The sequence below is a fragment of the Vigna umbellata genome, chromosome 3, assembly GCF_029865625.1.
Source record: "Vigna umbellata cultivar VRB3 chromosome 3, Vumbellata_1.0, whole genome shotgun sequence".
Classification (NCBI taxonomy): Eukaryota; Viridiplantae; Streptophyta; class Magnoliopsida; order Fabales; family Fabaceae; genus Vigna; species Vigna umbellata.
In genome coordinates, this window is record NC_142167.1 from 55,451,724 (window position 1) to 55,465,191 (window position 13,468).

Here is a 13,468-nt window from a genome sequence, read left to right on the forward strand (position 1 = left end):
TCAATATTTTCTGTATAGTGCATCATTTCTATTATTAGAAGATCTATTTCATCATTTCTATTATTAGAAGATCTACTCTTTATATTTTTCTCCATTGTCTAACTGATATTTAATTTAAAATTGAATTCTTAATTTTGATTATCTCAATCATAATGTATTGTTTGAATAATTATATACAATTTATTTTATTTTATTTTATTTTATATGATTATATATATATATATATATATATTTAAATACATTCTCATTATAAAAAACAATTAAAATATTATTGTTCAATTTTATCAAATTAAATACCTATATTAAACTGTAATTATACTTCTATAAAATCAAATTAATATAAGAAATATGTTATAATTTTTAAAATTCCGGTAGGTTGCACTAATATAAATATGGGTTAAATATGTTTTTAGTCCCTAAACTATTGACCGTTTCTGGTTTTCGTCCCTTTTCCAAAGTAAGGTACAATTTAGTCCTCAATCTTTAAAAAACGTTCGTTTTAGTCGAAAAAACGAACGTTTTGAGGACTAAAACGAGGACTAAAAACAAAATTTTGAGGACTAAAACGAACGTTTTTCTAAAGAATGAGGACCAAATTGTACCTTACTTTGGAAGAGGGACGAAAACCAGAAACGGCCAATAGTTTAGGGACTAAAAACATATTTAACCCTATAAATATACTAATACAAGTAAAATATTAGTTGGGTTCTAATTTTCGTTTTAATTATTTAATTTGTTTTTTTTTTATTTTTTTTTTCAATTGAATCTTAATTTTTGTTAAAATAATTTAATTAGATAATTTTTATTAAATTGATATTAATCGTAATATTTTCAATTTTTTATTTTTGATTTTCTAAGATTTATGTCATAATTGTGTTACACAATACCACATGATACTATCGGTATCATATATTTATCTCAATATCATGTGATAATGTTTTGTATTTAATTAAGCATATATTTTAAATTTTAATGTAATTGAATTTTATTATTTTTTAAATAGAAAAATGTTGTAATTATATAAAATGAAACTAAATTAATAATTAAGTCTCATTACAATTTATATATATCTAATAAAATAATTTTTTAAAATTTATACATTGAATTACTTCGTCTAAATATTTAAATTTATTTTATTTTTAATATAAATTTTTAAAAAGTACTTGTTTTAAAATATTAAAAATCAATTAAAAATATAAATTTAAAATGATTTTGTAATTTTTAAATTTTAATATATCATTGAATTCGTGTATACCAAAATCATTTTATTAAAACTACCATTTTTGTGTACCAAAAATATATTATTTTATAACAACAATCTTGTGAACTACAAATTATAATAACCATAGATATATTTTAGGAGTTACTTTCAAAGATAAGGCTTTTTATTTCTTTCAATCAATTATTTTCATCTTTCTTTCTAAATTAGCTTTTAATATTTCATTAAAAAAATACAAAAAGGTAATGTTTCCGTGAAGATTTTTGTGGGACCGAGACACGTGACTTTACCGCTCCTGGATGACTTTGTCGCTCGCTCTCCTGCAGTATAGACCGCAAGCTTGTCCTTTGATGGATTCCTCGCGCTTCTTCGATTTGCACCGTTCGTTCTCCTTCACCAGTAAAAATGAGGGAGGTACCTGCAAAGGCACTCTGACACTCAAGTTAGGCGTCTGTTGAAGGAGTTGTTACTCACAAATGAATATTATGGTAATTGAGTATTATGAACTCAGTAGAGTGTGAGTAGAATGTGAATGGAACGTTTTGACCCAGCTCTGACGAGCGGTGTCCCGGTTTGTTCTGGTTGACGAGCGCTGTTGTTGACGAGCGCTGTTGTTGACGAGCGTTGCTACACTAGATATGACCATTTCAATTCGAAATACAATTTTGCTTCAAAGTACAAGTGCATAGGCCACCTAATCAAAAGAGAATTTACCACTCAATGAGAAACGTTCTCAACTGCTCAGCCTTTCATGGCTGCGAGTGTTCAATAATTGGGTCATTCGACCTCCCAAGTGTTCATCCATTCGACCTTACAAGGCAGAAGACAAGATCAAGCACATGTCTCATTTGGTCAATCTGGAGTCAACCCTTCGGTCAGAAAATCCAAAAACATTCAAAAGTAAAAAATCTTATATATCAACAATTTGGTTATCATAAATGTAATTGTATGTTAAAAATATTTATTTATCATGTTATTTAATTATAATATAATTTACATATTTAAAAAAGTCTATTTACTATAATTGTTACTTCTAAAGTAAACATTTGTTTGTATCTTGTAAAATACTATTTATGTTAAAATCCATATTTGTTATGATTTTTAATTTGCCAGAACGTATTTTTGATAATTATGTTATTAATAGTTGATTTTTCTCTCAAAAACGGAAGAATGGGGTCAACACCAATTATCTCCAAAATATTGCACAGGAAAATCGAATCAAAATTGTTCAGAAAGTAACCTATTATCTTTCTTCACTCATTCACACAACTCAAGCAATGAGTCGCAAGCGAGACAGGCACTATTTTTCCCGCCACGACGCGGCCTCCAAGCGCCGCCGCCCCTTGCCAGAGCCCGTGGAGGAGGAGAGACCGACGACGAGGCCTGCGTTGCCTTCCGCGGTGGTCGTGATGGGTCTTCCTCAAGACTGCTCCGTCCTCGATCTCAAGTCTCGCTTCGAGATCTACGGCGCCATCTCCCGCATCCGCATCGACCGCGACGCCGTTGGCTACATTACTTACCGGTCAAAGGAATCTGCCGACGCCGCCATCGCCGCCGGTGTTGACCCCTCCTTTGGAATCACTGTTAGCTCCAAAAAGGTGCTTCCTATTACCCTTTTCTCACTTAGGGTTTTGAAGTTCCCGTTTTTTTATTATGATTCGCGAATACTTAGGGTTTTATCTGAAGTGCTTACTACTACAAAACTGAACGCACTTGATTTTCAGCTTAGTTGTTTGTAACTGGATAAATAAAATGGGAGCTTTGAAATTAAAAAGGAGAGAATGAGAAGGGCTGAAATTGAACAAATTTGACAAATTTCCTACCCAATTGTTTAGAATTTTAGTAAAAGTTTGCACCTTTAAGTTTGTTTTTGGATCAATTTGTTTTAGTTAAAATTGATTTGTTAGTGAAGTGGGTTTACCCTTTCATCCAAGACAAGCTATTTGAAGCTGCCATAGTTCATAATCATAATCAATTATGAACCTGAAATCATATTTAGAATTTCTCAACAATACAGTTTATGTGTGGATCAAAGATGAAAACATGTTTTTTGAGAACTACAATATACATTCCCAAGTTCTTAGGCACAATGGAGAAGGAATAAATTGTTGCTTTAACATTGAAAGAAATTATTATGTTATGAGGAACTAACATGTGGTCAATTCCTATAATTGTTTTAGTACATAGAATCTGCTTGATGAATTTTTCTAGAAGCACTTCTAGGAGAAAATTATAAAAAGAATAAGTGAATTTTATATTATAAAGATCCCATTTAAATTTTTCCTTTTTTCTAAAACACTTACGGAAAAGCTCATTCAAATATATCCTAATGGGTAGATAGATAGAAGTGAATAGATTCATAAAGGGAAATTTGAAAGAGATTGTTTTGTTTAACAGGTTCAGGTGTTGTGGGCAACAGACCCTCTAGCCATGTGGAGGGAAGGAGTTGGTAATAGCAAGGATAAAGGGCATATGTCAAAACTTGTTCGTGCTGAGGCACCTTTGAGCAAGCGTGGAAGAGGTAATAGACTTGCTTCAGCTATAGGGAACCCCAAACATGGTGAAAATAGCTCAGGTAGCCCAGTTTTAGAAGTGCCTTTCAAGGGCCGAGAAATTGTTGCCTATGATGATATCCTCTAACTATCAAAATATGTACTTTTAGAGCCTTATCTTATTCTGTATCAATGATTTGAGTATGGCATTTAGATCCTTCTTTTTTTTTTTGTTAAGTGTGTTCTCAGTTGTCGAGCTTCTAGGAAGTAACTGGTGGAATTGATTGTGATGTTTAAAAAACACATGGTAAATGTGATGTAAATAGTTGGTTTTACATTGTCATGTCTTATCCATACAGTTGTTTATATTTGAAAGTGTAATATTGTTCATTTCATAAAACCTTTTTTATTTTAATAAACTTTTATAGTGTGTTTGGATAAGACATTTTAAGAGGATAGTTATATTTTTGGAGAATTTGTAATATGTCGATGTCGACTAGGTAAGGAATTTTGAGAGAAATTGAAATTTCAAAATTCCATTAGACTTTTTAGATTATTTAAAATTAAAGAGTTTCAAATTCTACTTGAAAAAAAATAAGAATTTAAAATTCTTCATATTCCTAAATTCATATTTTAGTTTTTGTGGTTTGGATCGACTTGGGTCCATGTAGATTATGCTTGACTTGATGTAGGATTGATTTAACTTAGTTTGCTATAGTCTTAATTTGATTGGCCAAACTTGACTCAATTTGTCTTGGTTCCATTGAGTCAAATTTGATTTGGACTAATTGAACTTGACTTGATATAGGTCTAGTCCAATTCAACTTGACTTGAGCCGAATTAGATTGATTAGCTTGGACTGAATCACCTTGGCCGGTCTGATTTGACTTAGATTTGGATTGTCTTAACTCGACTTTGGCTTGGAACCAACTTAATTAGGCTTAACTTGTCAAAGTCTACTCAACTTGACTCGATGAACTTCATTGGGCTAAGTTAGACCTAGTAATGATTAAACTAAGTCAAACCTAGTCTAAATTGACTAAACGTAAGTAGGCTTGGACTCAGGTGAACATGAATCGACCTTAACTCTATTGAATGTGAGCTTGTCTAGACATGGTTCAACTTGGGCCAGACTGTTCAATTTGACTTTGATATTGGTAAATTCAGCTGAACCTATGTCTAGGCCTTGTTTAGACTTGGGCCAATTTGATTTGATTTGAGTTTGAATTAACTTGGCTCGACTTACACCTGAGTCAATTCAGCCTGACTTCGATTCGAATAAACTTAATCAAGGCTCGTGCCTATTTGACTCAAGTTAGATCCAAATCGATTTAATTGGATTTGGTTTGACTTTAAAGAGTTTACTTGGCTCAAACTTACATGAACCGAATCCTGTATTTTCTTGTTTGGATTTGGTGTAATTTAACATTTCATAATTTGAAATAATTATATTTATGTTAAAAAAAATTAGAAATCTATAAGAATTTTTGACAAAAAATAACATCAATCAAAATAAACTAAAACTATGAATATTAATATTTTTTATTATTAATAACTATTTGATATTTATTTATTTATAATTTAGTGGTGGTTGAAATATTTTATTCAAATAAGAAATATAAATAAATTTTATTACATTTGAAAAACTAAAATGAATAAACTTTTATGGAAATAATCACCTATTTTACCAAGTATTAATATAAATAATAAGTGACATTTAAATGTATTAAAAACTATATAAAATTTAAGTTTAAAAAAAATGAGTCAATTCATATATAATTTAACTTAGAAGTTAAGTGAACGAAGATAACTATACTTCTCCCTTTGTTTTTTATGTGAGAGTTTTGGATGTGTTTTATGAAACTAAAACCTAACATGTTTTGTACAAAATAAAAATTGTTTAAGACGTTATTAGTTTTTGGAGTTTTTGTTTTCTTCCATAACAACATTATTATTATTATTATTATTATTATTATTATTATTTGTTTTTTAGTTCAATATTTGAATGCTTTTTTAAAATGTTTTTTTAAATGTTCATTAAAAATAAATGTAGGATGAGAAGCAATAACGTGTAATGAAAATATTTAAGAAAATCTTTTATTACTATCTTCAACAGTTAATATATTTAAATTATTAGCAGAATTAATTTCAAGCCAAATAAATGGCCATTTTGATTACCTTTTAAAAATATAAAAGAATAACATAAATTTAATTCCAAAAGTAAAGAATCAAATTAATATTAATAATTTAGTCTAAATTTTACTGTTTCGTAGAAAAGCATTTAAAAATAGAAAAGAAAATAAAACAAGATGAGATATAAATTAAAAGCCAGCCAGCTGAGATGTATAAAATATAAAATACAAAAGAAAAAATTAATTTAAAGTAAAAGAAGAAAGTAAATATATAAATACTATAAGAGGAAAGATTATAAAAAAGAAAGGCGTGTGAAATGGTGATTGGTGGGGGAATAGTGATATTGTGAAGGCAGTGGTGATGGAAGAATCTGAAAAAAGAGAGAAAAAAGAAGAAAAAGGAGAACAAGTTGTGTGGAGTTGGGGTGCTGGAACGGAGGGTCAGTTAGGAACAAAGATTGTTAAGGATGAGCTCTTCCCTCAACTCCTTCACCAACCCTCTCTCTCTTCCATCTCTTCCCTTGCATGTGGCGGCGCTCATGTCATAGCCTTGACCTTTGGTATGCTATAACACCCTTCTTCCTCCCTCTTTTTCTCTTCCAATTTTTTTTTTGATGATGATGATGATGATAATCTGTAGCTGGGAAGGTACTTTCATGGGGTAGGGGCAATTCGGGGCAATTGGGCCATGGGGAGGTTGTGAGTAACGCTTTGTTTCCCAAGGCTGTAACGTCATTGGATGGCTACTTCATAACCAATGTCGCTGCTGGGTGGAGCCACTCGGGTTTTGTTTCAGGTTTGCACTCTTCTGGCTATGTCTTCACTGATATAATATATTTTTTAATTTTGTAGTGAAAAACTAATATAATTAAGAGAAAGTGTCTAGAAATAGTTCTAATTATGTTTTACAATTTTTTATTAACTTATTTTAAGTATTTTTGAGTCATATAATTCTGCAGATTTATTAGAATAAAAAATGTTATTTTTATAAATTATTTTTTTATGGAAAGTAAAATCGCACGAGTTTACGAATCGAGCAATTTTGATTACCTTGATGTTGAGGTTATCTGGTTTTCGGTTAAAAGTGTATTTTTTTCCAACGATTTGTTCTTCTTGGTTGGTTTTCAGATTCAGGGTGTGTCTTCACTTGTGGGGATGGGACGTTTGGTCAACTGGGACATGGAGATTATGCCTCACACTGTTCTCCTGTGAAATTGACATGTTTTGGTGATCAGCGTGTAGCGCAGGTTGCATGTGGAATGCGCCACTCCCTAGTGTTGTTGAAAGGTATTGGATTGGTTTTAGTTGGTGCCTACAATGTGTTTGTTATGTTGCTTTTTTATTTAGCAAAGGGCGTTGTGATGCAGATTGTGTAGGAAATCAAGTTTATGGATTTGGCTTTGGGAAGCGTGGTCAGCTGGGTGTCAGCAACGATAAGGTCAAATCTGTTAGTGTTCCTAGAACTGTTACTGGCTTTGAAGGTGTTGAAATCATTGGAATTGCTGCAAATGGAGATCATAGTGCTGCAGTATCTGGTAACACCACTTTCCCCTTCATCATATCTGTGGCACTAAATTGTTCTCTAAAATGATTCTAGTATCTTTAGTTGATGGGCACGTTTATACTTGGGGAAGAGGCTTCAAGGGCTTTGAAGATGCTCACGTTCCTCATTGCTTAAACTCTTCTTTGAATTTTATCAAAGTTGCTCTGGGATGGAACCATGCTTTAGCAGTGACTGGTATTTATTCACACTAAATACCCAACAAATTTAGTTTAATGATTTGCATATTTCTATCAATTCCCTATTTAATAAGTTCATTTTGTTGTCAATTTTTTTTTCTTAGGTGAGGGAGAGGTTTATATGCTAGGTGGAAACCACCTTGGAGTGCTTAGTGATCTTCAGAACATAAGCCCCCCAGCCAAGTATATACCTGGTAATGCATTTGAGTTAACGTTGAACAATAAAGACATCATAATCTATGTACTTTCTGGTTGCATACATCTCTGATATTTAGAACGTAACTTATTACTAGATTTAAACTATCGATTAGCTGTCGTAATCATCATGAACCTGCATAAATTCATAGATAATTTATTTGGGTGAGAAAGATGCGAATTATTGTGCAATGGAGAATGCTTACATCGCGTTGCTTTACTCTTATATTTATATTATGCCTTGTCATTGCGTAATATTTAGTAGATTTAAGAGAAGTCAATTTGGAGAAAGTCCCTGGCCTTGATGGGATGAAGATTACTGATATTGCTACCGGAGCCGAGCATTCTGTCATTGTCACAGGCAAGATATACTCTTTTTGTTCTTGAGGAGTTTTGAATCACATAAAAATTCTGACTTATTTCCTCCTTCCTATTTTCAGATAATGGAGAAATAAAGACATGGGGTTGGGGTGAGCACGGCCAACTTGGTTTAGGAGATACTTGCGATCAAATCAGTCCTGTTACAGTAAATCTAGGTTATGATCGGAATGAAGCTGAATCAATTAAAGTTTTCTGTGGAAGTGGGTTCACATTTGCTGTAACTATGCCCTAAATTCTCCTCAATTAAAGTTTACATTTACAATCGCTTTGGCCTTGTTCTGAACTTCCGATGAGAGTGATAGAAATGGTACATTCCAAGAAAGTCTTCTGCTTAAATTATTGAGAACCTTGAAGGAAAGTGACTATGGGTCCTCTTCTCAATCACACAAAAAAATAGATGATATATGTTCAAGTTTTTCCAATTTATGGACTTTGCTAAAACTCATTTTTAGTCCATTTAATGTCTGTCATTCTCCCAACAGAAAGTGAAAGGAGTTTCTTATTATATATTCGAATTGACTGGGACTTTGGAATGTCAAATATGGTTTCCATCGTCACTAATTGAAGAAGCATAGATAAAGAAAAGAAAAATATCTCCCAGATCTCGATCTCAAAGCATTAACTTCCAGAAATGGAAAATATGCATTAAACCATTTCTCGTTTTTTACAATTGATCAGAGAAAGTATGCCAAGAACAACATTCAAAACAGCAAAGATGGATTATGTAACCTTATTACCACCATTTACTCGTACTGATACGACGAGGCACCACTCCCGCAATCATATGAACATGTTAAGAATGATTGAATGGGTTTAATTGTTATCAGTCAAGATATCTACATCTAAAAGTAGGTAGTAGATGGACTAAGTAAAAGAATCAATGAACTTCTCACCGAATATTTTGTACAAAAGTGAAAAAATTGGTAACTAACCTAAGCATGTCATCCTCCTGTGTTCCAAAGATATTATCTTATGCTAACTTTCTCTTCCATCAATCACTAACTATAAGAAGATTATTCTCATAGCCACCGTTGGTTACAATAGGACGCAAGGGATCAATTTTCCATTCTCCATCTACAATGAACTTCATCTGCAACAAACAAAGAAACAAGTAATTAAAATATGCCTGCTATGTGTATCTTATAGGGCACAACATCAATAGGTTATGTCATTAGCAGATAATATACAACTAACCTCGTATCTTCCAGGATACAGCTGCAAGGTCACAGAAAATATACCACTGCTTAACCTCTCCATCTTTCTCTGCAATTTAATCACTATCTATTAAATATTTAATGCATTTAAGTCAATTGCGCTCAATAAAGTAATCTGAAAAATATAGTTATCCTTAAGCATGCATTAGATCATTCCGAAACAAAATTGATTTTGCAAAATACATTGACAATAAGGAAAGCAATTTGATTTTTAATTTTATCAATCAACCACGGACAATTGACCTAGGAAAGCAAATAGTGATTTATGAATCCATAACCCATGTTGAATGCGTCAATCCTTAAACAAGGTCAGCTGTGACCCACAAGACAAGCATAAAATGGAATGGAACCGATTTTGAGAATGTGAGAATCATGATAGGCTTCTCGAGAGAGGTTGCATTATGAATAGCTTTAATACACACCAGTGATTGAGTTATTGGTGAAGCATTTTTATGATATAAAACACAATATTTTTTATTATTATGTTTTATCGTTATATTTTTTAAACACTTAAACACGTTTTTTTAATTAAAAAAAAACTTTTTTTCAGAAAAATGTACAAGCATGAAGGCTGTAATATCTACAAATAAAGTTCTTGGGAAGAGATTAGACCTTGTTGGACCAACCATCAAATGATCCTGTTAAAAATACTTCTGAAGCATTATTTGGCCAAACTACACAAGTAGTCGTCAGCATTTGCAAAGCCTTCTGAGCCTTACTAATCTTCATCTGCTTTTCTTCGACTACCTTATGTGCATCCCTGGGAGAAAAGGATGCAATATTGTCAAGATGTTGTTTATCTATCTATACATCACGCATTAATTGAATGGTGTCAGGGGATACATTATTGCCAATGACATCTTTCCTTCTAAAACTGCCAATTTAGCCTGTATAGAACGCAATTTGTCCTTAGCATTCATGATCTCATTTTCCTGAAATTCCCACGCATCGGAAAGCTTTGCCAGATCATCAGAAGAGCTCTTATGAACCTATTGAAGAAAATGCAGCATGCAGATCAGGACTAATTTAGTACCCCAAGGAGAGGCCTTCATAATAATGTCTGACAGTAAATTGAGAGCAGTGTCAGAAAGTTTAAGACATTGGAAAGTTATTACGAGATTTCATTGAGGTAGTATATACGTAGTACTAGCTACCACATATTTCGTTTTACTTACTGCAAAGAAAGTAGAGGAACTCCTTGCTAACAGCAGTCAAAGCACACAGCCACACACCATATATATCTGAGTCCGTACTAAGAGCAGAGACAGAGAAATGTCCAAAAAGAAATAAAAGGTTTCGGATAAGAGGAAAGCGAGAATTAAATTTCTTTAATAAAATATATTGGATAGATTTAACGCAAAATTTCAGTAACATTCAAATTCTTTGTTGAGTACTAACTCCCTTGGCTTGTGTGATTTTCCCAACCGAAAACAAGTTGCACAGAAAAATCCCCCTCTGGCATCTAAAGTAAGTGGCAGCAAATTTTATTCTTATCTATTGTCATAGAGATTAGCCCGTCGCAACTTATCGCAAAGCGAAAAAACATGCTATGAGCTAAGCGAACTTCACTCGTGCTTAAAAAACATAGAGAACTGCAGCAAAGATCCAGTATTGGATATAGTTAAACTCACCATCTGCTCGGTAATTTTATCTGAGCTAGACCTCAACGAGTGAAGTGTAGAAGATAGCTCGGATTCCAGATGCTGGATACGGGATTTAATGTCACTGTGACTTGCATTTACATCAAGAGAATATAATCCTGTTTCATTGTTTGTAAGTTGAGACGAAAACTCCATTCTCTTGAGGATATCATGTTGTCCAGAAGTATCACTCACGCCTCCTTTCTGAGTTTCACTGGGAATAATTTCAGCATCTGTTATGACACAATTACAAAGATATCAGTTGATCCCCACTACAATAGTAAGACATGATCTGAAAACGTAAAGATACCTTCAAAATCTGCATCTGGATAACCATTTCTCTGAACAATCCAACTCCTCCACATCTCTGGCTTAAGGGTGCTTTCTGAATTTTCCATACTTAATTGTGACCCATGCTGATCAGGTTTGATCTGAGAACCACTGGGATGACTGCTTGTGGGGCTAAATGAGGGTGCTCTGCCACTATTTTGAAGACCAGTAGCTATCTATACAACAGAGGAGATAAAAAAAGAAATATTTTAAAATTTCAACATAGTGAAGGGCATAAAAACTGTAAAATTTCAAAAACCGATTCTCTCAGCTTCAGGGTGCAACAGCTCATTCACATTTTCATTGAACTGTAAAACTATACATTAATTAGCTTTATCTGATAGGTAGAAATATATAATGTGAGAAACATTGGAAATGTGAATGTTAAATAGAAATTTGCATTACTCAAATGCTCTGGAACTTCGAAATATGTAATATTTCCTTTCTTCAATACTAGCATAGGATGTAAGTAGTGCCAGAAAAATTAACTAACAGCATTTGAAGTGGGATAAAAATTACTTACTGCATCCACAGCCGTTCTATGATCCCATTCATCTTTGTCTTCATTATTTTCAGAAGAAATACTATCGACACCAAGTCCAAAAGATCTACTTCTTTGTTTCTCCAATCGATTCAATATACCCGCAATGCCAGATTCATTGTCAGCTATAACTTCTCTGTATACCAGAAAGTAACACTCAGGACCCCGCTTGTCACTTGAAGTTATATCAGATTCATCTATTTGACAACAGGAAGCAGAAAAGAAAAAGTGGATAATTATAAATTAGCTCATTCTAGCTAAATTAAGCAACAATAGCCAAGCCTTTTCCTACTAGGTGTGGCCAGCCACACTGATTAAACCACACCATAATGTTCTATCCCAACTCATATCCACTGATAAATCAATGTCCTCTAAATCTCTCATTCGTTTTTCTGTAGCTTTATTGGGTCTACTCTACCTCTAGCAATTGGGCTAACCTTTGTTTGATTTACTCTCCTCAAGTGGCAATGGGATTTCAACGTATTTTCTCCACAAAATGCTTAAACACCTAAGACAAAGCCCTTACCTTCTTTCCCATAATAGGTGCCACTGCCACCACAACTTTCTCTCGCATCTTAATCCTATCTTGTCTAGTACGTTCTCTAATCCAACGCAACATTCTAGTTTTCTGTATTTATTTCATTCTCTTGTTGGTTTTGTACGACCTAACATTCAATTCCAAAGTCTTGTAACTATGCAGTATATTTACCCTAAAGCTTCACCTATATTTTTCTGTCAAGAACAACACCCTTGTCACTACTCCATTTCATCCAACCTACAAGAATCTTGGTGGCAAATTCAAGCCTCCAAGGCCATATGCGGCCTTCAAACCTTCCCCATACACTTCAAGCCAGGTACATACAGAAAAAAAATTCCAAAACATACACACGCGGGAAAATGTGAAACAGGTTATCAAGAAAAGCAAGAGACAAAAATCTCACACTGAATCATCTGTTTGGGATGTTTGGGAAGAAGAGGAAGGTGAAGAAACCCCAGAAACCCGAGTGGCATAACCGTCAATTCCATAGCTACAATTATCTTCAAGACCGCCTATTCCACTGGACCCGCCATTCAATTCCCACCCAAACGCAAGCCACCCTCCCTCGTTGACAATAGCCTTAACCAAATCCACCCTTCCTGCAGCAACCAACTCCTCCTTGGTGGGAAATGCTTCGGGCTTATCGGAACTCTGCATAAACTCAAGAATCTCGGATTCAAGAGAGGAAAACTCTCCGTCCCAATCCTTACACCGCCGCAAGAACTCAGTGCAGGACCAGCACAAACCCTTGTAGCAGGTCCCCCTCCAAGAAGAATGGAGAACCGAACCAGGTTCGACCCCAAACCGGCGTGCCCGCCTGGTCGAGCCGGGGAAGTAGAGCGGGGGGACGAGGGACGGGATCAGGAGAGGCGAGAGCAGCGAAAGGGAGGGTGCGGTGAGGAAGTGCATGCTTGGAGCATTTCGTCGAACAGTTAGTAGGCAATAGAGAGAATAAGTGTGGAGCGCGCGAGAAGAAAATGGAAGAAACAAAAAAGAGGGTGTACTGAAGAGTGAGTCGGCGAAGGAAGCAACGAACAATGCCTCGT

At 34.0% G+C, this 13,468-nt stretch overlaps 3 protein-coding genes across 6 annotated transcripts; 2 read left to right on the forward strand and 1 right to left on the reverse strand.

Moving 5' to 3' along the window:
• The first annotated feature begins 2,388 nt into the window (after positions 1–2,388).
• LOC148202982 (homeobox leucine zipper protein) lies at positions 2,389–4,079 on the forward strand. The gene is made up of 2 exons (XM_088108156.1): positions 2,389–2,817; positions 3,617–4,079. Exons 1-2 carry the CDS (start codon positions 2,497–2,499, stop codon positions 3,857–3,859), a joined length of 564 nt encoding a protein of 187 aa, XP_087964282.1. The 5' UTR covers positions 2,389–2,496; the 3' UTR covers positions 3,860–4,079.
• A 1,914-nt stretch (positions 4,080–5,993) lies between these two features.
• LOC124820576 (Regulator of chromosome condensation (RCC1) family protein) lies at positions 5,994–8,664 on the forward strand. Of its 4 annotated transcripts, none has more exons than XM_088108153.1 (8): positions 5,994–6,403; positions 6,484–6,639; positions 6,972–7,130; positions 7,211–7,378; positions 7,441–7,581; positions 7,688–7,777; positions 8,041–8,139; positions 8,219–8,664. In XM_088108153.1, the coding sequence occupies exons 1-8, from the start codon at positions 6,205–6,207 to the stop codon at positions 8,389–8,391; spliced, it is 1,185 nt and encodes a 394-aa protein (XP_087964279.1). In that variant the 5' UTR covers positions 5,994–6,204; the 3' UTR covers positions 8,392–8,664. The 4 variants fall into 4 exon arrangements, with proteins under 4 accessions (XP_087964279.1, XP_087964280.1, XP_087964281.1 ...); XM_088108154.1 differs by having other exon boundaries at positions 6,006–6,403; positions 8,044–8,139; XM_088108155.1 differs by having other exon boundaries at positions 6,012–6,403; positions 7,450–7,581.
• A 105-nt stretch (positions 8,665–8,769) lies between these two features.
• Positions 8,770–13,468, reverse strand: LOC124820575 (5'-AMP-activated protein kinase-like protein). Its single transcript, XM_047292292.2, has 8 exons — positions 12,826–13,468; positions 11,867–12,020; positions 11,324–11,519; positions 11,005–11,246; positions 10,217–10,362; positions 9,986–10,133; positions 9,354–9,422; positions 8,770–9,249 (listed from the first exon to the last, which is right to left on the reverse strand). The coding sequence occupies exons 1-8, from the start codon at positions 13,329–13,331 to the stop codon at positions 9,151–9,153; spliced, it is 1,560 nt and encodes a 519-aa protein (XP_047148248.1). The 5' UTR covers positions 13,332–13,468; the 3' UTR covers positions 8,770–9,150.